The sequence below is a fragment of the Sinohyriopsis cumingii genome, chromosome 2 (genome assembly GCF_028554795.1).
Source record: "Sinohyriopsis cumingii isolate HCF-2022 chromosome 2, ASM2855479v2, whole genome shotgun sequence".
Classification (NCBI taxonomy): domain Eukaryota; kingdom Metazoa; phylum Mollusca; class Bivalvia; order Unionida; family Unionidae; genus Sinohyriopsis; species Sinohyriopsis cumingii.
Window position 1 is genome coordinate 166,615,496 of NC_142962.1, and position 25,864 is coordinate 166,641,359.

General features: G+C 35.9%; 1 protein-coding gene across 1 annotated transcript; it reads right to left on the minus strand.

Moving 5' to 3' along the window:
* Positions 1-25,864, minus strand: LOC149806257 (uncharacterized). The gene is made up of 6 exons (XM_089937592.1): positions 25,556-25,864; positions 18,831-18,950; positions 15,331-15,351; positions 14,630-14,946; positions 9,767-9,871; positions 1-1,771 (listed from the first exon to the last, which is right to left on the minus strand). Exons 2-6 carry the CDS (start codon positions 18,922-18,924, stop codon positions 1,211-1,213), a joined length of 1,098 nt encoding a protein of 365 aa, XP_089793718.1. The 5' UTR covers positions 18,925-18,950; positions 25,556-25,864; the 3' UTR covers positions 1-1,210.

Sequence of the window (25,864 nt, forward strand, 5' to 3'; positions counted from 1 at the left end):
TGCAGCTCGTTAATACACTGTCATACCAAACAATGATGTAGCAGATATTATGCAACTACTTTTCACAACAAAAATGTTTGGTAACTTGCATATGAAAGAATTTAAACCATCTCAATTTCCACCTCTTTAACAAAATTTGACACTTCTGTGAAGCCTCCATTTTAGAGAGCCAGTCACAGGATCGCTGATAGGCCAAAAGAATCGGAATGTCAGAAAAATTAGGTCAATTAAATCCATTCTTGTTTCAATATTATGTACATTATAAACAACAGAATGTGAAATTTGATTGGCAGCCACTGGATGAGACACATAAAATAACTATTTCTGATGTAAGTTGCCAACACTGTGAAAAGTAATTACATAGTCAAAACTATGTATCTTTCATTTGCCATGCAAATGTACTGAAGTTGTATTCTTGAAAATGCGGGCCTCATGGGCAAGTGTAATAAAGCCTGACCAGATGAAAACTAACAAAACATTTGACATCCTCTGTCTCTCGACTTCTCAGAGGTTTGACTCCTAAAAATGTGGGACAGCTCATTGAAAGGGAAACGTTATAAACATCAAAATAACACCCAAATTACTGAAAGGGAAACTTTATAAACATCAAAATAACACCAAAACTATTGAAAAGTGTCAATGAGTAAATATAAACATCATTAAAAAACTGAGAGCAATATATTCATGATTTGTACCCGTTTTAGAATCAAATGTACATCGTGTAACAAAATATGAAGTCAGCTTCCTTAGCAACATGTTCTGGACTGACAACTAGATTAGGTACAAGTTATCTATATCTGACGCACACTGAATGTTAAGTGATGTTAAACATATATGCACATGCTTATAACTATCAGTGAGGTCCCAGCATATATACAAGCAGATGAAACATTCAAAATTAGACAAGAATAAGTATTGCAAAGGATGAGTAATGACCTATTTGCATTGCAGACTGAGTCAACAACCTGTCTGCATTGCAAAGAATGAGTCAATGACCTGTGTGCATTGTAAAGAATAAGTCAATGACCTGTGTGCATTTCAAAGAATGAGTTGATGACCTGTTCCCAGAGCATATGGGTATATATAATCTGGTTGGAAGTGATAATAAGTATCCATGTGAAATTTTACAGAGTTAGCAGTTAAAAGGGAAGACTATTTGGTAGCAAATGACTAAATAATACTGCCATAAACCATGAGATAACACAAGTATTCAAACTTTGTCATGACATTCTGAACTAACAAATGTGTAAGCAAATTTAACCAACAATTGGTTTATGATTTTTGGAGCAAAGGAAATTTCAAATGCCCTACACAGATAGATAATATCGTGTGGTGGTTTAATGATATTCATGTTGTTATGATACAGCCTAGTCAGAATGATGCTGAGTACAGACTGGTCAAAACGATGACATTCAAAGTATTCCAAATGGCGACTACAGCTGCGCAACTTAGATGCTGAGTTCTTTGTGACCATACAGCCATGAGACAAGGCACATGACACAAGAGGTTTTATGATGTTTGTCATTAGAAATGGTGTCCTAAAAAAGACCATAAAATTTGCTTCCACCTCCATCCTGTCCTGAAATAAACATGGCGCCTCTTCGAGGTAGTCGAAAGTGTCTTGGTCAGTGTGCATAGCTATGGGGTATCCTCCAAGGCGCACCTTTATACCCGTTTCTTTTGCTTCAGAAAACAACGCATCTAGGTTACTTGTCCTGAATCTCACTGAGGCATCAATCCACATAACAAAACCGAACTCATTTAGAAGAATCTGCAAAAAGAAGACTTAAGCATCTGATTCTGAGCTTCAACACTTTCAAATAAGTAAATGCGGTGTTGGTGAGAGTTGTGAGTATTCAGATATTTGGGTATTTAACATGACATTGGGGCCTACATACAGGTTATGGGAATTTAACATGACATTGGGGCCTACATACAGGTTATGGGAATTTAACATGACATTGGGGTCTACATACAGGTTATGGGAATTTAACATGACATTGGGGCCTACATACAGGTTATAGAAATTTAACATGACAATGGGGCCTACATATAGGTTATAGGAATTTAATATGATGTTGGGGCCTGTATACAGGCTATAGGAATTTAACATGACATTGGGGACTACATACACATTATAGGAATTTAGCATGATGTTGGGGACTACATACAGGTTATGGGAATTTAACATGACATTGGGGACTACATACATGTTATAACAATTTAGCATGATGTTGGGGCCTACATACAGGTTATGGGAATTTAACATGACATTGGGGACTACATACATGTTATAGGAATTTAGCATGATGTTGCGGCCTACATACAGGTTATGGGAATTTAACATGACATGGGGCCTACATACATGTTATAAGAATTTAGCATGATGTTGGGGCCTACATACAGGTTATGGGAATTTAACATGACATTCGGGACTACACACATGTTATAGGAATTTAACATGACATTGGGGACTACATACATGTTATAGGAATTTAGCATGATGTTGGGGCCTACATACAGGTTATGGGAATTTAACATGACATTGGGGACTACATACATGTTATAAGAATTTAGCATGATGCTGGGGCCTACATACAGGTTATGGGAATTTAACATGACATTGGGGACTACACACAGGTTATTGGAATTTAACATGACATTGGGGACTACATACGTGTTATAGGAATTTAGCATGATGTTGGGGCCTACATACAGTATATGGGAATTTAACATGACATTGGGGACTACACACAGGTTATGGGAATTTAACATGACATTGGGGACTACATACATGTCATAGGAATTTAGCATGATGTTGGGGCCTACATACAGGTTATGGGAATTTAACATGACATTGGGGCCTACATACATGTTATAAGAATTTAGCATGATGCTGGGGCCTACATACAGGTTATGGGAATTTAACATGACATTGGGGACTACACACAGGTTATTGGAATTTAACATGACATTGGGGACTACATACATGTTATAGGAATTTAGCATGATGTTGGGGCCTACATACAGGTTATGGGAATTTAACATGACATTGGGGACTACACACAGGTTATGGGAATTTAACATGACATTGGGGACTACATACATGTTATAGGAATTTAGCATGATGTTGGGGCCTACATACAGGTTATAGGAATTTAACATAACATTGGGGACTACATACCTGTTATAGGAATTTAGCATGATGTTGGGGCCTACATACAGGTTATGGGAATTTAACATGACATTGGGGACTACATACATGTTATAGGAATTTAGCATGATGTTGGGGCCTACATACATGTTATAGGAATTTAGCATGATGTTGGGGCCTACATACATGTTATAGGAATTTAGCATGATGTTGGGGCCTATAGAGACTCTTATAGGAGCTTAATATTACATTTGGACTCACTACAGACTCTAATGGGAATGTAACATTACAAACATACACTACAGACTCCAATGGGAATGTAACATTACAAACATACACTACAGACTCTAATGGGAATGTAACATTACAAACATACACTACAGACTCTAATGGGAATGTAACATTACAAACATACATACAAACAGAAAGTATATTATTTGGTTTTTGTACATACAAACACACATATGCAAAGGAATGAAATATTATCTGATTTATATATGGAAAGATTCAAATGTAAAAGTGATGGTTCTGTTATTGTTTCCATTCATAAACCCACATACCATCATACATATACATACAAAGGAAGGAAGTCTATTTGTTTTCAAACATAGACACACATATCATAATATATCATACAGAAACACATACCATCACACATTTAAAGGAAGGTGGTCCTTTTTCATATACAGGCAGAAATATAAACATGCATACAAATGGAGGGGGTTATGTCTATATTTTATACACATACATACATACAATTGATCACATATTTTTAACCCTATATAGTTTGAATTCTCTTATAAAACTATGTCAATCTTGTTTAATTTGATACTCTTTTAATGCTATGTTTACCCCGTATAACTTCTATTGCTGTTTACCCAGTATAACTTATATGCTATGTTTACCCCATATAACTTATATTGCTGTTTACCCAGTATAACTTATATGCTATGTTTACCCTGTATAACTTATATTGCTGTTTACCCAGTATAACTTATATGCTATGTTTACCCCATATAACTTATATTGCTGTTTACCCAGTATAACTTATATCCTATGTTTACTCCATATAACTTATATGCTATGTTTACCCTGTATAACTTATATGCTATGTTTACTCTATATAACTTATATGCTATGTTTACCCCGTATAACTTATATGCTATGTTTACCCCATATAACTTATATGCTATGTTTACCCCATATAATTTATATGCTATGTTTACTCCATATAACTTATATGCTATGTTTACCCCGTATAACTTATATGCTATGTTTACCCCATATAACTTATATGCTATGTTTACCCCATATAATTTATATGCTATGTTTACCCCGTATAACTTATATGCTATTTTTACCCCATATAACTTATATGCTATGTTTACCCCATATAATTTATATGCTATGTTTACCCCGTATAACTTATATGCTATTTTTACCCCATATAACTTATATGCTATGTTTATCCCATATAACTTATATTCTCTTGTATCTGTTTTCTTTCATGCAGTTGATGTTAACCTTGAAGATTTGACTAATTACACAGCCATATATCTTTTGTATATTTAATTTAACTGCAGGATCATAATGTAAACCAGCTATTAGCTATTTATGTCATCCCAGATAAACAAAGGATATTATTATTATTATTATTATTATTTTTATTATTATTATTATTATACTGCCCTATTTAGAATACTGAGGGGATCTGTCAGTGGTCATTTCAGCAGACTGGTATACCAAGGAATTACATGCCTGTTTTAAAGAAACATAGAGAACACTGTCCCAGACTGGGCTACATATACTAAGGGAGGAAATAGCATATATACTTATTACTTACAATCCAACAAACCACTACAAATTAAGATGGAGGTGATAAGAGACTTTCACAAAAGCACACCATCACACACAGAGAAGGAAGTGGTTCAATTGTGTGTGATTTGAATCTCAGCCAAGTCATACCAAAGACTAGCAGTTGCCTCGTATGGCGCTCAACATTAAGAGGTTAGTGTTAGGACTGGTCGGCTTGGTGTCAGGATAATGTGACTGGGTGGGACATCATGCTACATGTCCATGGCATGATGCCCCAGTGCTAGACATCACTATAAACTGCCACATTGCAGACATCGTAGCAATACGACTAAAACTACGTTAAAACTCAGTCACAAACACACACACAAAATCTAACACAGGTTTACTTACATGATATGGGAAAGGGAAGAGCATATCCTATGTCAACCAGCTCACATACTTAGAATCCATCATCAATGCATAAAGGATATGCCATAACAATAGGATAACTAACACAGTACATTAAAAAGAAAAGGGAACAGGGAGGGTATCTTATTTTATGATGGCTTACATACACTTAGGAATAAACCAACCAAATATACAATGGTCAATAGAAATAAATAAAGACATTAACCAAACAAGCTGTTTCAACAGTGTTCAGTACAAATAAATAAATAAATCAACCAAGTGATTATACACTGGGCAGTAAAAATGTACATGGCAATTTAATTTCGGGAATGATCAAGTCAATAAGTATAGGCTTTATTCTCTGAAACTTGTAATTCTAATTTTATTCAATATTATCAAACACCCACAATTTTTATTTGGATTTGCAAACACAGCAACAATTTATGATACAAACAAATGAACAAATAAACCAAAAACAAGGCATCAACAAAGACATAAATACACGAAGAGAAGAAAGCTTGTAATATTCAGTGGCAAAAGACATTCATATTTCGTACAGCTCCGGTGGCCTAGTGGTTAGAGCGTCTGCCTTGGATGCGGGAGATCATGGGTTTGATCCCCGGCCAAGTCATGCCAAAGACTTACAAAAATGGTACTAACAGCTGCCTCGCTTGGCACTCAGCATTAAGAGGTTAGTGTTAGGACTGGTTGGCCCGGTGTCAGGATAATGTGATTGGGTGGGACATCATGCTACATGTCTGTGGCTTGATGCCCCAGTGCTAGACATCACTATAAACTGCCACAATGCAGACATCATAGTGAAATGACTGAAAAATTGTTAAAGCTATGTTAAAAATCCAAATCACATCACACAACACATTCATATTTCAAGCTAGCAGTAAATGAGTCAATACTTAAATTCAACTTCAATGGTAGTTAGATCCAAAACACATCTGGAAAAAATAGTTATGATATATCAAAATCATATTTACTCTCGGAAACATTTTTTTTTGCTATCAGGAAACTGTTGTAACACCAGTTAAAGTATTTGTAATGTCTGTGTGTTCATGACCTCATTACACAGTAACATTTCAATTAATACAAGGGCAAATAGTTTGGTTTGCTATTAGCTGCGAGGTAATTTCTCTTGAATATTTTTCTCTTTTAGATTCTAAGCCATCCCTAATATCATCTTAAATTCCCTTTATCTCTATATCAATCTTAAACATGACATATAGTAACCCCAATCTGATTAAATTCAGATCTCCACTGGCCTACATGAAAATCTTACAGTTACCGCTCAGGGGTCACGTTATGGTGTCCTTTAAATTAGGTAATGGAAATCCAGCTCTCAGAAATTTGAAAGTGAACCAAATTGTTTGGCACACATTGATACTCTTCAGCCATACTGTTCAGTCTACCAAACACTAAGGACTTCATATGACTGGCTGATAAAATTGGCGATTATGTTAAAAACATAGGTCACCAGAATATGACCCTTACGTGGTAGGTGTCAGGTCTTCACATAGGACAGTGGATATCCGATTTTAACCAGACTGCTAGTAACAGTGATATTTTCTGAGTGCTAGTAATAGCAATCTGGTTAAAATCAGATATCCACTGTCCTATGTGAATCCCTGACAGCTACCGCTTAAGGGTCATATTCTGGTGACCTATGTTTTTACCATACTAAACATCATTTTCAATTTCCAAAATTTTCACAAACATCACGATTGTGTATGCAAATATCCACAGTGCAACGCGCGTGCACTTTGTGCCACCATTTTGATTCCCAAACTCCTTTGTCAGCATCACAGATAGGGATGATCAGAGAAACTCTGTATGATGTCACTATTAGCGTATGCAGAGGTCTGGTTGGCAGAACCACAAAGGAATGAGACGAGAATGAGATATGATGCAGATGTGTTGCCAAATAAAGTACTCGCTGTATGCAAAAATTAAATGGCGTTAAAGATTATACATGATTGCAAATCAAGATGGTAATTTTTTTCCTATTCATTTGTTTGGTTATTCTCATGTATATTTCTTTCACAGTGACATTTTCTGAGTGCTTTTTTGGCACTTAGTTCCAAACCATGTTATTGTTGTTGCTGTTTTAATTATTATCATTATTATTATTATTATTATTATTATTATTATTAACATTTTGAAGCAGTGTCATTAAATAATGATGATAGGTATAAGATTCTAATATATGGATTATATATGATTATGTGCATTCAGAGTTTTCTTTAATATCTCTTCTAGTTTACTGGTATCAATATTTTTAATGAAATCTGCTTTCTTATTTTCTTGCCATCTCAGATTCTGTGATAGTGTTTTGTTACAAACAGGTAAAATTTGCTTAGTTTTTTGGTAGAAACTAAAAGTAGTAAATTAACAAGAAGTGATCAACTCTGAAAAAGTTGGTCAAATTCATGTGTGCAGAAATTATATTTCAGAGAGTTGCTAGAAACTTCTGAATAGTCAACAACATTTGATTCAGATAATTATGATGATTATTATTTTCTTTTACATATTCCTATCAGTATTTTCACACTGGTATTAATTTCTTGATCTAGTGTTATTCGTTTTGTAGGCAATTTATACTCATCAAGAATTTTCGCGGTATCATTAAAAAAATCTTTACGTAATTGGCACCAAAATCGAGAAGGAACTTTATTAAAAAATTACAGACTTTAAGAGTTCTGGAATTAAAATCTCCCATTAAAGACACAAGTGTGTTCAAAAGTACACTCGATCGTAATTTAGGATTCAAACATATCAATTTCATCTTTATTATAAAAACTTTAATCTGGAGAAACATCGAAGTCTCCAAATTAAACGTCATCTTCAGTTTCAGAACCAGTTTAATTGACTTTAAACCAAAGTATGGAGTCAGCTTGAATGATACAAAAGGAGCGATATAATTCTTTCAACAACATCGTAATTAGTCATCAACCAGATCAGGAAATCCCCCACGTGACCATGCCCAATGACGTCACAGCAACAATCGCAATATTCAAGATAAAAATCTGATTTAATGCTTTAAAAGGATATTTACTTCATCAGAATTACACAGGAAATGAATTGCCCTATAGTGGCTAGAGCGTCCTCCTAGGAAGCAGGAGGTCGTGGGTTTGAACCCCAGCTGAGTCATACCAAAGACTTACAAAAATGGTTCTAACAGCTACCTCACTAGGCGCTCAGCACTAAGAGGTTAGTGTTAGGACTGGTCGGCTTGGTGTCAGGATAATGTGACTGGATGGGACATCATCCTACATGTCTGCGGCATGATGCCCCAGTGCTAGACATCACTATAAACTGCCACACTGCAGACATCGTAGCGATATGACTGAAACATTGTTAAAGCTACGTTAAAAATCCTAATCACACACACGCACACACACACACACACACACACACACACAATTGCCCTATAGCATGAAAGACAAAATAAAGGTGGAAATTTCCTGGCTTATTTCCGAAGATGGATTAGTAAAGTTGCAGCACAATCATGCATTCTGATATTAAATATGAATGTGGTTATTTCTGACAAATGGACAATATTATGGAGTTAAAAAAAAAAAAAATTATGATGTCCCAAAGATAGTCATCTTGAATGAGTATTTCTGGGCAATGATCTTCAGGATACAATATCAGTTACAGAATTAAAATTTCATAGCATGTGTATTATGCCAAAACTGTTTTGTACAAATATTTTTGGCAAAAGCAAGTGCTTGTGCCAAAGACAGCTGAAAAACCAATTTTAATTAGTAAGTCAAATACTGTATTTGTGGTGGTGTTGATGGAAATAGGATGTAATGCATGAAAGTGAGAACTGCTCAAATATGTTACATCTTCAGTGTATTACAATGAAACATGTGCCTAATGGAATATGACTTTGTGTCAGATGTCAAAACCGATTATTCTTGAAATGCTTTCAGAAATTAAACAATTATATATTATTGATTGGCTTTTTAAGCTGTAGTATATCTAAATGATTGATTTCAGCCCATGAACATTGAAAATCATTATATGTTTCTACTTGTTTGTGAATCCATTTGTTCATGCTGTTGTTATTGATTTCAATGTTGTTTTATTTGAAGAAAAAAGCAAAACGTCATGAATTCAGTCTCATGCGGTGACATGCCTAATAGAATAAGATGTATTAGGATATCCTTACGCATAAAACGAGATGTGACTTCATAATTTTCTGGGAAGAATAATGTTGTTATGTGCCGGTTTGCATGGCTAGGGAATCAAAATAGCAGAAAGGAAGTGCACATGTTTGAATGTCACGTGACAACAAGGGATACCACCCCCAGCCCCTTCAGATTGTTAGGTTGACTATTTTAAAGTTGGAAAATGAGAATTGTTGTAAGATTTTGATGTTTTAAACCCACTCACCTGTATAATCAACGGTTTCCAGGTGTAACCGAATAAATCCTTCACATGGTCTGGAAATCTGTCAAATGGGAAAGTCCGAAGCTGTGTGGATGGATAACTAAGAACCTGAAAGATAACAGTTTCCATATTCAAGTTACATTGCATTCTTGCCTTTCTTTGGGATACTAAATTAAAGTAGGGACAGCAGGTTTTTGCTTGATTGACCATATGGACTTTCATCTGAGTTTGAAATTTGTCAAACCCTACAGTGTTTAACATTTTTTCGTGTTTAATAATAAAGTTTTCCGACAAATGGCAGTTAGGGTTAGTCCCTGCACCCCTCCTCCTCGACCCCACCTCTGTTCTTTTTCCCCTCAACCCAGACATGCCATTTGTTAGTAAAAAAATATATGAAAACCGTCATTCAAAATTAATACACTAAATGTTTTTATTGATTTAGTGACAGTGTTAATTAGAGTGTTTAACAATCTTTAAAAGTTAAAATAAGGATGCAAAAGAGACATATAATTGGAAATTCCACCTTCCTCTTAAAAAAGAAAGAAAAAAGATGCTTCTTTCATACAAAAATAAAAACTCATTCCCTTTCTTTGTGTAAAAAAATGTTTGCAAAAGCATTGACCAAGTATAAACTACTTTTTCTACTCATCTATTACATTTTGAAGAGCATGCTGTGTCAGAAGACCAACAGCTAATCAAATTACTTGTTCTACTCATCTACAACCCATTCCCTCCTTTAATAACATGTGGTGGACAACATAAAGCTAAACATGTTATGGTAGACCACTGATATCTAACAGAACATGCTGTGTTGGATGACTAATAGATGAACATGTTGTGGTGGACCACTGATATCTCACAGAACATGTTGAGTTTGATGACGGATAGATGAACATGTTATGCTGGATGAATGATAGATGAACATGTTGTGTTGGATGACAGATAGATGAACATGTTGTGTTGGATGACGGACAGATGAACATGTTGTGTTGGATGACTGATAGATGAACATGTTATGTTGGATGACTAATAGATGAACATGTTATGTTGGATGACTAATAGATGAACATGGTATGTTGGATGACGGACAGATGAACATGTTATGTTGGATGATGGATAGATGAACATGTTGTGTTGGATGACAGATAGATGAACATGTTATGTTGGATGACTAATAGATGAACATGTTGTGATGGACCACTGATATCTCACAGAACATGTTGAGTTTGATGATGGATAGATGAACATTTTATGCTGGATGAATGATAGATGAACATGTGTTGGATGACTGATAGATGAAAATGTTGAGGTGGATCACTGATATCTCACAGAACATGTTGAGCTGGATGACTGACAGATGAACATGTTATCATTGTTATGTTGGATGACTGATAGATGAACATGTTATGTTGGATGACTGAGAGATGAACATGTTATGTTGGATGACTGATAGATGAACATGTTCTCTTGGATGACTGATAGATGAACATGTTATGTTGGATGACGGATAGATGAACATGTTATGTTGGATGACGGATAGATGAACATGTTATGTTGGATGACGGATAGATGAACATGTTATGTTGGATGACTGACAGATGAACATGTTGTGTTGGATGACGGATAGATGAACATGTTATGTTGGATGACGGATAGATGAACATGTTGTGATGGATGACAGATAGATGAACATGTTGTGTTGGATGACGGATAGATGAACATGTTATGTTCGATGACTGATAGATGAACATTTTATGCTGGATGACTAATAGATGAACATGTTGTGATGGACCACTGATATCTCACAGAACATGTTGAGTTTGATGACAGATAGATGAACATTTTATGCTGGATGAATGATAGATGAACAGGTGTTGGATGACTGATAGATGAACATGTGTTGGACGACTGATAGATGAACATGTTATGTTGGATGACTGATAGATGAACATGTTATGTTGGATGACTGATAGATGAACATGTTATGTTGGATGACTGATAGATGAACATGTTATGTTGGATGACTGATAGATGAACATGTTGTGTTGGATGACTGATAGATGAAAATGTTGAGGTGGATCACTGATATCTCACAGAACATGTTGAGCTGGATGACTGATAGATGAACATGTTATCTTGGATAACTGATAGATGAACATGTGTTGGACGACTGATAGATGAACATGTTATGTTGGATGACTGATAGATGAACATGTTGTGTTGGATGACTGATAGATGAAAATGTTGAGGTGGATCACTGATATCTCACAGAACATGTTGTGCTGGATGACTGACAGATGACCATGTTATCATTGTTATGTTGGATGACTGATAGATGAACATGTTATGTTGGATGACGGATAGATGAACATGTTATGTTGGATGACAGATAGATGAACATGTTATGTTGGATGACTGACAGATGAACATGTTGTGTTGGATGACGGATAGATGAACATGTTATGTTGGATGATGGATAGATGAACATGTTATCATTGTTATGTTGGATGACGGATAGATGAACGTGTTGTGTTGGATGACTGACAGATGAACATGTTGTGTTGGATGACTGATAGATGAACATGTTGTGTTGGATGACTGATAGATGAAAATGTTGAGGTGGATCACTGATATCTCACAGAACATGTTGAGCTGGATGACTGATAGATGAACATGTTATCTTGGATAACTGATAGATGAACATGTGTTGGACGACTGATAGATGAACATGTTATGTTGGATGACTGATAGATGAACATGTTGTGTTGGATTACTGATAGATGAAAATGTTGAGGTGGATCACTGATATCTCACAGAACATGTTGTGCTGGATGACTGACAGATGAACATGTTATCATTGTTATGTTGGATGACTGATAGATGAACATGTTATGCTGGATGACTGATAGATGAACATGTTATGTTGGATGACTGATAGATGAACATGTTATGTTGGATGTTGGATGACGGATAGATGAACATGTTGTATTGGACAACTCTGTCATAAACCCTATTTATTGACACCCCCCTCAGAAACCAACTTCTTGACTAAACCCTACAAAACCCGATTCATCGATAAAACTCTAAAACCTCTTCTTACTGACAAAGCCCTAATAAACACTACATACTGACAAACCCTCAAAGACAACTTTTTATTAACAAAACATTCAGAAACACTACTTATTGACAAACCCTCAGAAACACTACTTATTGACAAACCCTCAGAAACACTACTTATTGACAAACCCTCAGAAACACTACTTATTGACAAACCCTCAGAAACACTACTTATTGACAAACCCTCAGAAACACTACTTATTGACAAACCCTCAGAAACACTACTTATTGACAAACCCTCAGAAACACTACTTATTGACAAACCCTCAGAAACACTACTTATTGACAAACCCTCAGAAACACTACTTATTGACAAACCCTCAGAAACACTACCTACTGACAAAACCCTCAGAAGCACTACTTATTGATAAACCCTTAGAAACACTAATTATGGACAAACCTTTCAGAAACACTACTTACTGGGAGAGAAAAAACATAAACACCACTTTTTGAGAAAACCTGCAGAAACACTACTTATTGACAAAACCCGCAGAATCACCACTTATTTACAAAACACTCAGAAACACTACTTTTTGAAAAAACTCTCAGAAACACTACTTGTTGACAAAAACCCCAGAAACACTACTTATGGAGAATGAAAACCTCAAAATTACCACTTACTGACAAACCCTCAGTAACACTACCTATTGAAAAAATGCTCAGAAAGATTTATTGACAAAAAAAAAATAATAACAGAAACTCAACTTATTGACAAAAAGCCCAGAAACACTACTTATTGACAAAACCCTTAGAAACACTGCTTATTGATAAAAACCTCAAGAACACCACTTAATGAAAAATAACTCAAAAACACTACTCACTGACAAAACCCTCATATACACTACTTACTGAGAAAACCCTCATAAACTCTACTTATTGACAAAACTCCCAGAAACACTACTTATTGACAAACTCCCAGAAACACTACTTATTGACTAAACATTCAATAACACTATTTGTTGAAGAAAAAACTCAAAAACACTTTATTGACCCAACCCCCAGAAACACTACTTAAAGAAAAAAATTCAAAGACACAACTTACTGATAAACCCTCAGAAACACTACTTATTGACAAAAAACCCAGAAACACTACTTATTGAAAAAAAACAAAGAACCACGACGTATTGGGAAAAAAACACAGAAACATGACTAATTGAAAAAAACACACAGAAACAATACTTATTGAAAAAACACTCAATAACACTATTTATTGACAAAACACTCAATAACACTATGTATTGACAAAACACTCAATAACACTATTTATTGACAAAACACTCAATAACACTATTTATTGACAAAACACTCAATAACACTATTTATTGACAAAACACTCAATAACACTATTTATTGACAAAACACTCAATAACACTATTTATTGACAAAACACTCAATAACACTATTTATTGACAAAACACTCAATAACACTACTTACTGACAAAGCTGGTACCACTTTGCTGTAGCATCTCTAACTATAATCACTTATTCAACTATTATCTGCAATGTTCTATCAATGTCTTTTGATATTTTTCTCTTGTATACTCCTGAGGTCTCTATAAGCAATCATCCCTGAATTAACGGGGACATATTATTGTTTGATATTTTTTCTTGTCAAAGGTAATTAGAACTGTATGCAGTTTAATTAAATATGTCTAAAACATGAGATGTTTGAAAATCCATTGTAATACGAAACGTTATGAAACAAGAACATGGGACTTTAGCGAGAACGCGACTGTAGCGAGAACGTACCTCAAGGCGTTGCTTTTCTGTAAGTCCCAAGTCGTAATATAGGACAATCATATCCTTAGAAAAGGGCAACACCATCTTTTGCACGTTCCGCATCATATACATTGATTCTTCAAAATGATTTGCTGACGCAGCTGTACCAATAACAGGAACTGTCCGGTTGGACATGCGTGTTTTAGTGTACTCAAGCTGCAGAAATTCCTTGTAGGGGTCAACATTTCCTTTTGAATATCTGGCAACAACTGCTTCGTCTTCCTTTAAAGTTTTTCCAAACTCTGCATCACAGGAATCTAGATATTTAACTCTCTCATATTGAAAGACTGAAACAAAATGAAACACATTAATGTCACAAATCTCGTTTCAGAGTCAAATGTAAAACATGTCTACCTGAAGGACTGTTAATCCCTATGCTAAATTTCCAATTAAAAGTTTATCAATCGAAGTTAACAAATTGTGTACAACATATAACCAAAGTGGTCACGTTCATGAGTCTCGTTATGAATGAAAATAACAAAGACTTTTACTTATAATTCTACTATTTAAGAATGTAAAGAATTGGATGGCTTTTCTGGTCGTATTGCTACAAAAACAAAACTCAGAGAAATTAAAGAATTGTATATCATTTGCTTCTTCCACTCACCACAATATAATTCTGAAAAAGAATGTTACACATCGCTTGTAATGTAGAAAAGGAGGAAAATTACCTGTCTGCGTAGTCCATATGGCTGTAAAGAAAAAGTAAAGGATTTATCTTGTGAAGGTAATAGACGGCATGTTGAAATAGGGAGATAAAAAACAAATATTATAGAATATACAACACCAACATTTGAAAATGAAAGGAAAGAAAATAGTGACAGAAAAAGAAAAGAAACTATTTTGTGAAGATAACAGACGGTATGTGGAAATAGGGACAGAACAAGTAAAGGATTTATGTTGTGAAGGTAACAGATGGCATATGGAAATAGGGACAGAAAACATAATGGCTTTAAGTTGTAAAGGTAATAGATGCCTTATGGAAAAAGGGACAGAAAAAGTAAGGGATTTATGTTGTGAAATTAATACACGGCATGTGGAAATAGGGACAGAAAAAGTAAAGAATTTATGTTGTGAAGGTAATAGATGGCATGTGGCAATATCGACAGAAGTTTAATTTTGTAGTTATGACAGATACCAGTGGACATATTAGGAGAAAAAAACATGCTAAGGAAGCTGCTTGGTGTTAAGCAACCGGGCCCAAAACATTTATTGCGTCTTCAAGAGGACTTTTAAGTCAGAAATAGCAAATCTTATGATAAGTTTGTGGTTTTTATTTGTCAAGCCCTCCTACAATTTAAATTGTTTGACCTCATCAAAAATATACATCGTACGGATGTAGGAAAGTAGGTAGGCACAAGGTAGGTGGACAAGCATTAGAACTAATAAAGCAAAACATTACCATCAGTACTTGTGTGTGTGAGAGTCAAGTCTTGTGGTAAGCCTTGTGCCTTTCAGAATGTGTGACAGTCAAGTTTTGGAGAAGACCTAATGCCTTTCAGAGTGTGTGGCAGTCAAGTTTTGTAGTAGGCCTTATGCCTCTCAGACTGTGTGGCAGTCAAGTTTTGTGGTAGGCCTTATGCCTTTCGGAGAGAGTGGCAGTCAAGTTTTGTAGTAGGCCTTATGCCTGTCAGACTGTGTGGCAGTCAAGTTTTGTGGCAGGCCTTATGCCTTTCAGAGTGTGGCAGTTTAATTTGTGGTAGGACTTACATTTTTCAGAGTATGTGGCAGTCTATTTTGTGGTAGGCCTTATGCTTTCAGAGTGTGTGGCAGTCTAGTTTGTGGTTGGCACTATACCTTTCAGATTGTGTGGCTTTCAAATTTTGTGGTAGTCCTTATGCCTTTCGGAGCGTGTGGCAGTCAAGTTTTGTGGTAGGCCTTATGCCTTTCAGAGTGTGTGGCAGTCTAGTTTGTAGTAGGCCTTATGCTTTCAGAGCAACAGTCAATGCCAATCATGGTTATCAGTATATGAGTTTCAGAATGAGATAACTACCGTATACATTAAAGTTTGATATCAGTATATTGGCTTTCAGCATGAGATAACTACGGTACAAGTTGAAGTTTGATATCAGTATATGAGCTTTCAGCATGAGATAACCACCGTATAAATTAAAGTTTGATATCAGTATACTGGCTTTCAGCATGAGATAACTACAGTACAAGTTAAGGTTTTATCTCAGTTCCTACTGCAGAGCATTTTCAGAGTCATATTTAATTCATTAATGTCTTTGGAACAGTACAAGTCATATTTAATTTATTCATGTATTTTGACTGGTACAAGTCACATAATAGAATAATAAATCATAAATTTCAGGAGAAAAGCAGTTTTGTCTTGAATTGGCAGAATAAACATTTATTGATAGCTAATGGATGGATGGGTGGATTCTGTGGTTGGCTGATTTATAGATAGCAATGGGTGGATTCTGTGGTTGACTGATTTATAGATAGGCAATGGATGGATGGGTGGATTCTGTGGTTGACTGATTTATAGATAGGCACTGGATAGATGGATGGTTTCTGTGGTTGACTGATTTATAGATAGGCACTAGATAGATGGATGGATTCTGTGGTTGACTGATTTATAGATAGGCACTGAATGAATGAATGGGTGGATTCTGTGGTTGACTGATTTATAGATATGCAATGGATGGAAGGGTGGATTCTGTGGTTGACTGATTTATAGATAGGCACTGGATAGATGGGTGGATTCTGCGATTTACTGTGAGAAAAATATGACAAAATTCCCTTTGATACTTAAAACTTCAAGACAAATGACCTTCTAAACCCATTTAATGATCATAAGTCTGCAAATCCATTCATCCATGCAAATCCATCATCTTTTTATGTCTCTAGTTCTGCACCGTTTTATGTAATAAGTACAAAAAATGAGAACGTCGATGGTTAATGTTTAATGCTTTCTTTACCATCCTATTCACAAGCTGTTTTAGTAAATGACACAACGTGTGGTGATTAGCGGGACTCTTACCATACTATTCACAAGCTGTTTTAGTAAATGATGCAACGTGTGGTGATTAGTGGGACTCTTACCATACTATTCACAAGCTGTTTTAGTAAATGACACAACGTGTGGTGATTAGCGGGACTCTTACCATACTATTCACAAGCTGTTTTAGTAAATGACGCAACATGTGGTGATTAGCGGGACTCTTACCATACTATTCACAAGCTGTTTTAGTAAATGACGCAACGTGTGATGATGATTAGAGTACTCAGCTATATTCCAACCAAACGCCCCCGAATATTATGGGAGTGATGATGACCATGTTTGCATTATCACACTTTCCAGATGTTGCTTAAACGCACATTTTAATTTTTTATTAACATTTCAACATTGTTATTACAATATTGGAAATTTCTCAGTAAAAGAAACGCGGCATGTAGATAAGTGACACATATAATAATCGGTAAAGAAAAAAACCGCACACTGAATTCTCGGAAAAAGGCAATAGTAGCCTAAAGAATGCTCAGTAAACGAAAAAAGTGGCATGCAGAATGATAGGTAAATGAACAAAAATGACAGGCAGAATGCTCCGGGAAAACAAATCTCAGACAAAAGTGGCAAGCAGAATTCTAGGAAAAAGATTTAAAATGAACAAAAAATCCTCACGCAGAATTTTGTGACTTGTAAAACTGAGTCCATAGTCTTACCCTAAGCACCGCTCATTTGCTTTCATGATTTGATCTTTTACCTAGAAACTATCACAGTCTGGCATATAATTTTATTACAATGAGATAGAGTCCTATTTTGCATACACATCAGGTGAAACAATATGTAAACTTGCTTTGGTGCTTTATGGCACAACAAAACAAGTAGGGAAGTAGGAGTAAGTTCCCTTGCCCAAAGACACACCACCGTAGCTGACCCTGGCCACAGGAGTTTGTTACAAAGAAAATTAAGAGTATACTTAAATGGATAAGGAGATGGCGGGTGTTCAACCTGTACAAAATACCCCAACCCCTATCTATTCGCGTATACTCTTAATTTTCTTTGTAACCAGCCTCTGTCATCCAGGTTGGTCCCATGGTAGGATTCGACCTGCACATGTTTGGTTGCTAGTCTGGCAAGCTAACCACTTTGCCACAATGGCTCCTGGGATACATTGAAAATACAACAAGGTTAAACATAGGCTATGACATGACGGACACTTACTGGTTCCCAGCATTAGCAAACAGATCACTGTGATGGACATAAAGCACTTCCGGAACCGACTAGACCGGAACTTCATCCAATTGCTGCAGCACATGTTTTTCAGTGCTAATATTCGTCTATCTGGAAAAGAAAAGGAGTTCAGCTTTTTAGTGGAGCAACATCCTCATCATCATAAGAAGAAAAAAGAATCGACCAGATGCCTCGATAGGATAGCTTCAAAAGTTGTAAGAAAAGTGGTTGTACATAAAAACGAGTGTAGCAAATAGCAACTTCATGTAATGCATGGCAGTGACAACAAAAATAGTACAGAGGGTACACTAGTGGTAGCCGTGGTGGCGGTGGCTGCGTCAGTGTTGATGATCATGATGATGGCGACAATAGCAACGGCGATTGTAGAAATAGTATTTGCGCTTGTGGTGGTACTAGCAAGCAAAGCAATTGTGTAAATGATCCTCTGGACCAATATATAACACAAAGTTTTCCGAGTTACAGTAACTTAGACACTGGATTAACAGGAAAATGAAAATCAGGTTACAAAATGACGGGTACGTGAGAAAAGTGCCAGTAGCTTCCCATCGTTCGATGATTCTTACTTACATAACTTAAAATGTAAGCAAGTGAAGCAAAGTTATTTTACAAGCGCCACTATTAAAAGTGAATTTATTGTTTAGGTAACAAAAAGGCACAGTTTAAAACTGGAAGGAGGCTAATAACACAAATCTAAGAAAGGCAAACATTTAAAATTCTAGAAAACTTGAAATATAAATTAAATTAACTACAGCGTCTGTGTGATTTAGATTTTTAACGTACCTTTAACAATTTTAGTCATATCGCTATGATGTCTGCAATGTGGCAATTTATAGTGACGTCTAGCACTGGGGCATCATGCTGCAGACATGTAGCATTATGTCCCACCCATCGTGATACCAGGCCGACCCGTCCTAACACTAACCTCATAATGTTGAGCACCAAGCGAGACAGCTGTTAATACAATTTTATAAGTCTATGGTATGACTCGGCCGGGGCTCGAACCTGCATCCAAGGCGGACGTTCTAGCCAAATTCGGCCACCGGAGTGGTCTAAATTAAATACAAGCATGCACATATACAAATTAAGCACTACATAAGAAGGGGTTGGTGTAACAGTAGGACACTTAACTTAACATTCCAGGATAAAATTATAAACATTAACACTTAGTTCTCTCTAGAGTGATGTGTTCATTCATTCCATAAAATGACAGCAGCATATGTGAAATATTTCTTGCCAACTGATGGGTATTGCATTCTTACGACATCTAAAATATTTGAATATCCACGTGTTGTGTTTAAAATATATATAATCACCCAAAAATATTTGAAAGCACGCTTATTCAGAGTTTTAAAGATGTGTGGAGCCATAACCTAGAGTGTATGTACCTTTAGGGTTGGCATTTTTATCTGAAGTATGAACTGATGGCAACTGCTGGTGTAATCGTCGTATGCAAATATTAGAGCATAGTCTTGCATTTTTCCAAGCTTAATTGTGTTCTTATCAATGCAAAAGTGCCCAGCAAAGGGTCAGAAATTAAAAGTGGCATGGATAAATTTTTGTAAGATTGACAGTTTGTTGAGTATTATTAATTTCTGACCTATACCTTTAAAAACAGTTGTCCTCAAGCTTTCCTAACAAGAATGTTTTTACCTGTACATCGAACTGCAGTAGAATGTTTTTACCTGTACATCGAACTGCAGTAGAATGTTTTTTTACCTGTACATCGAACTGCTGTAGAATGTTTTTACCTGTACATCGAACTGCAGTAGGTGGTTAATATACGTTCCGATCTGTTTGACTGTTTCATCAGAACTCCATATTTATATTTCTTTTCATCAATAATCTTCATCTAGTCTTCAAGTAAACCTTAAAGAGTAGTCTGACATCCAAGAACTTTTCCAAAAGCTCCAAAATATTTGTTAAAAATGTTCTAAAAAATGGAAGCCAACTGGGTATCAATTGATTTCTCAAACATTTTGTTCTTTCTGAAATTCAGAATTCCTTGTGCTTCAGTGATGTCAGGAAAGTGTTTTATCGCTTTACTGTAGTGTTTTATCCATATGCTGTAGTGTTTTAACCCTGTACTTTACTGTTTTATCCCTATACGTTACTGTTTTATCCCTATACTTTAGTGTTTTATCCCATACTGTAGTGTTTTATCCTTATAATCTTTATCACGGTTAACCTGCTTAAATTCTAAAGCTGCATCTGTGTTTTTAGTGTCCTCGACAGCCTTCATACTTTGAGAAGTTAAAGGGTCAAAATGAACATCCTTGCCAAAATGTATGGTGCCACATTTAAATAAAAGTTACGGTAGATTGCATAGATATTTCTGGCATTGTTTACAATTTCCGTGCCTTTTAAAAGGATGTTCTTATTTTGACATTCATAGCATTTATTAGACAAATAAGTCCTAATCGTTGACCATAAATTGAGTGACCCCATCAAATCTTTGTAAACATGTATGTTCTCATGAACTTATTCTTTAATTTGTTTACCAGACTACCCTGCTTTCTATGGTTTTCCCAGGCTTTGCATGATCTGTACCGAGTATAGCAATTTGCTGTAGTTCCTTCGCATAATTAGGGCACCTTGATGGTAACTGGGCAAGGATAGAGCATTGCTTGTCAGGATGTTTCCAACGCATTAAGTCTTCGTTACTGTTGCATGTTCAACATGCAAATCCTTTGATTCCCTGTCAAAATACTTATACAGCCTCCTGATTGGGAATGTTGTACATAATAATTATCCCCAGACTGTGAATCGGTATCTGTTGATAATGTGCCATTTTGACTCTAGGTGTTATCATCAGGTGTACCGTGCATACAATAAGAAAGCGTGCAAGTATTAGAAGCCATCAACCGTTCAGAACAAAGTGGAGGATCTCTCCTTTTGGTTTCTTCAGAAAGAAATCGAGTAGCTTCGTTCAGAAGCTGAAGAATATCAGGACATTGTTCTGTCATTGAGTGCTATGTGTGAATCAATTTCGCGGAACATTCATACCGATATATCTGTTGTCTTTTAGCGGCCAATTTTCGAAACAGTCCCAAAGTAAACTCAGCAATAACCATATACACAACTTTTGCAAAGAGAGAAACCCAGAAATAAAAAATACGTTTAATGCGCCCTCCTGTGCATGGCTAAAAACACTTAGTGGAAACAGGATCGCACCTCAAGACATCAGGCTCAACGTTTAGTGTGCAGGACTGGAGACCGAATGGTTTGAATCCTACAATAACATCAGTCTGTGTCTGCTAAAATCATGTGACCTTTGCTTAATTAACTTTACTAAAGGTTTCCAAGGCACTAAATAATCTACTTTTGTTGCTGTGCTGTAAAACACCAAATGCCATTTGCAAAGAGAAAATCCTTTGTTTGTGGTGGTTTTTTTTATATTCAAGAACTCATCGCCATTACACCTTTGTTGCTACACTGCTTGTGTTATTAATTGTCTTAAATATTGTATTACTTATAAAGCATGTTTATGATTATCATTGCCGAGACGAAAGTACATCGTTGATGAAATTTGATCTGGATCTGTCCATTTGCATTCCTAGTCACGTGACTACACAAATCTCGCAACCTACATGTCAATGACATCAGAGGTCATACAGTCACATTATATCAAGAACAAACAATTTCTAGTGTTGCTGTAGGAAAACAAATTGAACATATAAATGAAAGTCACGTAATTTATAAAGACAAATGAAAAAAAAACCCATAATTTTCTCAAAATATTTTTGTGAAAACAACGGCCGAAAATCTGTAAATGGTGCAGCAATTTGAAGAAAACCAGATTCATTACGCAGAGAGCACATGTCAATGTGGTAGTCACGTGACACCAACAAAAACATCGCTGACACGTGCTCTGTACTTCTTGAAAATGGTTTTCTCCTCCCTGCTGCGATACCGACATGTTTCTGGTCGTTGTTCTCAGAATCAATATGTTGAGAATTAAGTGTGCATTATATTTATTTGCAAACATTAAGTGACTTCTAAATAAAATGTCCAAATTCTATGTGCAACAACTTTGGAAATTTGTCGATATCACGTGACTATATGACATCTGATGTCATTGACATGTTGGTTGCGAGATTTGTATAGTCATGTGACTTGGGATGCAAATGGCCAGATCCAGGTCAAATTTCAGCAACGACGGTCTTTCGTCTGGTCTGTGAGCGGATTAAAGACATGACGAATGCAATGCTCACGATTTTTGAGAAAATAAATCATATTCCTGTCGATTTCATGCAGGTATATCTCGATGAAAGGTCGTTCAAGTTTGCTGAGCCTGACCCTACACACCAATATACATATCCAAATCTCAAAATTGGGGTGACAAGGGTCAGAGGAAACTCGGACTATGATCCTTATTGCCTCAAACAGCCTGTGATTGACAAAGCATTGTTATTATCCTCGTTGCCTCAAATATCGTGTGATTGATATAATATGATTGTGATTTTCATTACTTATCGTGTGACTGATAAAACGTGATTATGATCCTGACTTCGTATCGTATTATAAAGCACGATTATGATCCTCACTGCCTATCGAGTGATTCATAAAGCATGATTATGATCCCCATTGTGTATCGTGTGGTTGATAAAGCATAATTATGATCCTCTTTGCCTATCGCGTGATTCATAAAGCTCGATTATAATCATCATTGCCTATTGTGGCAATTCATAAATCATGATTCTGAACATCATTGTCTCTGATCTTCATTGTCTATCGTTTGATTGATAAAATCTGATTATGATCCTCATTGGTTATCGTGCGATTGATAAGGCACGATTACGATCCTCGTTGCCTATTGTGTAATTGATAAAGCATGATTATGATCCTCGTTGTTTATCGTGAGGATGATAAGGCATGATTATGATCCCCATTAATTATCGTGTGATTGCTAAAGCACAATTATAATCCTTATTGTTTATCATGACGATTCATAAATCATGATTATGATCCTCACTGCCTATCGTTTGTTTAAAAAAGCATAATTATCATCCTCTTTGCCTATCGTTTGATTCATAAAGCATAATTATGATCGCCATTGCCTATCGGTTGATTCATAAAACATGATTTTGAACCTCATTGCCTATCGTTTGATTCATAAAGCATGATTATGATCGTCGTTGTCTATCGTTTGATTCATAAAGCATGATTATGACCGTCGTTGCCTATCGTTTGATTCATAAAGCATGACTATGATCGCCATTGCCTATCGTTTGATTCATAAAGCATGACTATGATCCTCATTGCCATTCGTTTGAATCATAAAGCATAATTATGATCCTCATTGCCTATCGTTTGATTCATAAAGCATGACTATGATCCTCATTGCCTATCGTTTGATTCATAAAGCATGACTATGATCCTCACTGCCTATCGTTTGATTCATAAAGCATGACTATGATCCTCACTGCCTATCGTTTGATTCACAAAGCATGATTATGATCGTCGTTGCCTATCGTTTGATTCATAAAGCATGATTTTGATCCTCATTGCCTATCGTTTGATTCATAAAGCATGATTATGATCCTCACTGCCTATCGTTTGATTCATAAAGCATGACTATGATCGCCATTGCCTATCGTTTGATTCATAAAGAATGACTATGATCCTCATTGCCTATCGTTTGATTCATAAAGAATGACTATGATCCTCAGTGCCTATCGTTTGATTCACAAAGCATGATTATGATCGTCGTTGCCTATCGTTTGATTCATAAAGCATGATTTTGATCCTCATTGCCTATCGTTTGATTCATAAAGTATGATTAGGATCCTCGCTGCCTATCGTTTGATTCATAAAGCATGACTATGATCCTTATTGCCTATCGTTTGATTCATAAAGCAAGGTTGTGGTCTTAATTGCATTAAATAGTGTTACTCGTAAAGAATTACTGAGAAATTCTCAAAAGAAAATAAAATAAAAGCAAGAACAAGAAAACAAACGTTTCGTTCACATACAAAAGGAGATAATTTCAAATTACTCGTTTTCCACTGCATGTTTTCATATGTGTATGTGATACAATTCCGCTCTGAAGGTCTTTATTTATCTTGTTTAGGATTTTAGCTAGACTTGCTGCAGTTCTTAAAATAATATTTTAATATAGAAAATAAATAAGAGTCTCCATTCTACCAAGCCAGCTTTTTCTAATGCCCATTTACATGGAATCCAGCTAGGGTCTATGGCTCCATTGCACATTGGAATATTACACGAATGTGTGATGGAGTGATTAGCCCTAACAGGATTCCATACATTTATCATTATCCTCTATCTGCCATAAGTTGCTTAGCAACAACTTACCTTACCTGAACAAATAAAAATACAAGCCGAAGAGATAGCCAGCCCGGACCTTGGCCGTTATGAACTCCCACTCTTAAACACGGTATCAAACATAACTATCGTCTCGTTTAGTTGATGGCAAGATCACAATATTCTTTAAGTTATCTGATCTAGATTATAGCTTATGATAATGGTGTATACAAGATGATATAAACAATCTCTATTTTCTAATTTTCCCTTTTCAGGTGTACAAATCTGGTAGTTTTGTTTGACTTGAATTGATCGAATGCCGCGACTGTTCAAACCTGAAAGACTGGATTGACCAAATGCTTTGTTCGAAAATATGAGAGAGAGAGAGAGTGGGGGGGGGGGGAGAGAGACAGAGACAGAGAGAATTGACCCACCTAATATTTTGTCCGCGAACTCCAATGTTGACTGTACACATAGTGTAGTCAGGTGGAATATTAAGCACACGTCACTTTCATATAATCAGCCAATAATCCATGTTTGAATTGAAACACGGTCAAAATCAAATATGCTAATAACAGACGACGATAGATAACGCCTCACTTTCATACAACCTTACAGTAATCCCAAATACTGAACAAACGGTATGACATCAGTCAAATATACCAATTAGTTACCCTCGCATCATTTACTACACACAATAAGTAACAGTCAACCTGTGACTAGCGATCCGCTCAAATTACAGT

Bases quoted from the DNA above. Each gene is read 5' to 3' on its own strand.
- LOC149806257 (XM_089937592.1), bottom strand. From the start codon at position 18,924: ATGTGCTGCAGCAATTGGATGAAGTTCCGGTCTAGTCGGTTCCGGAAG. The intron at 14,947-15,330 runs GTAATTTTCCTC...ATTTTGTTTCAG, and splicing joins CATATGGACTACGCAGACAG to TCTTTCAATATGAGAGAGTT. The intron at 1,772-9,766 runs GTGAGTGGGTTT...TTCTTTTTGCAG, and splicing joins GGAAACCGTTGATTATACAG to ATTCTTCTAAATGAGTTCGG.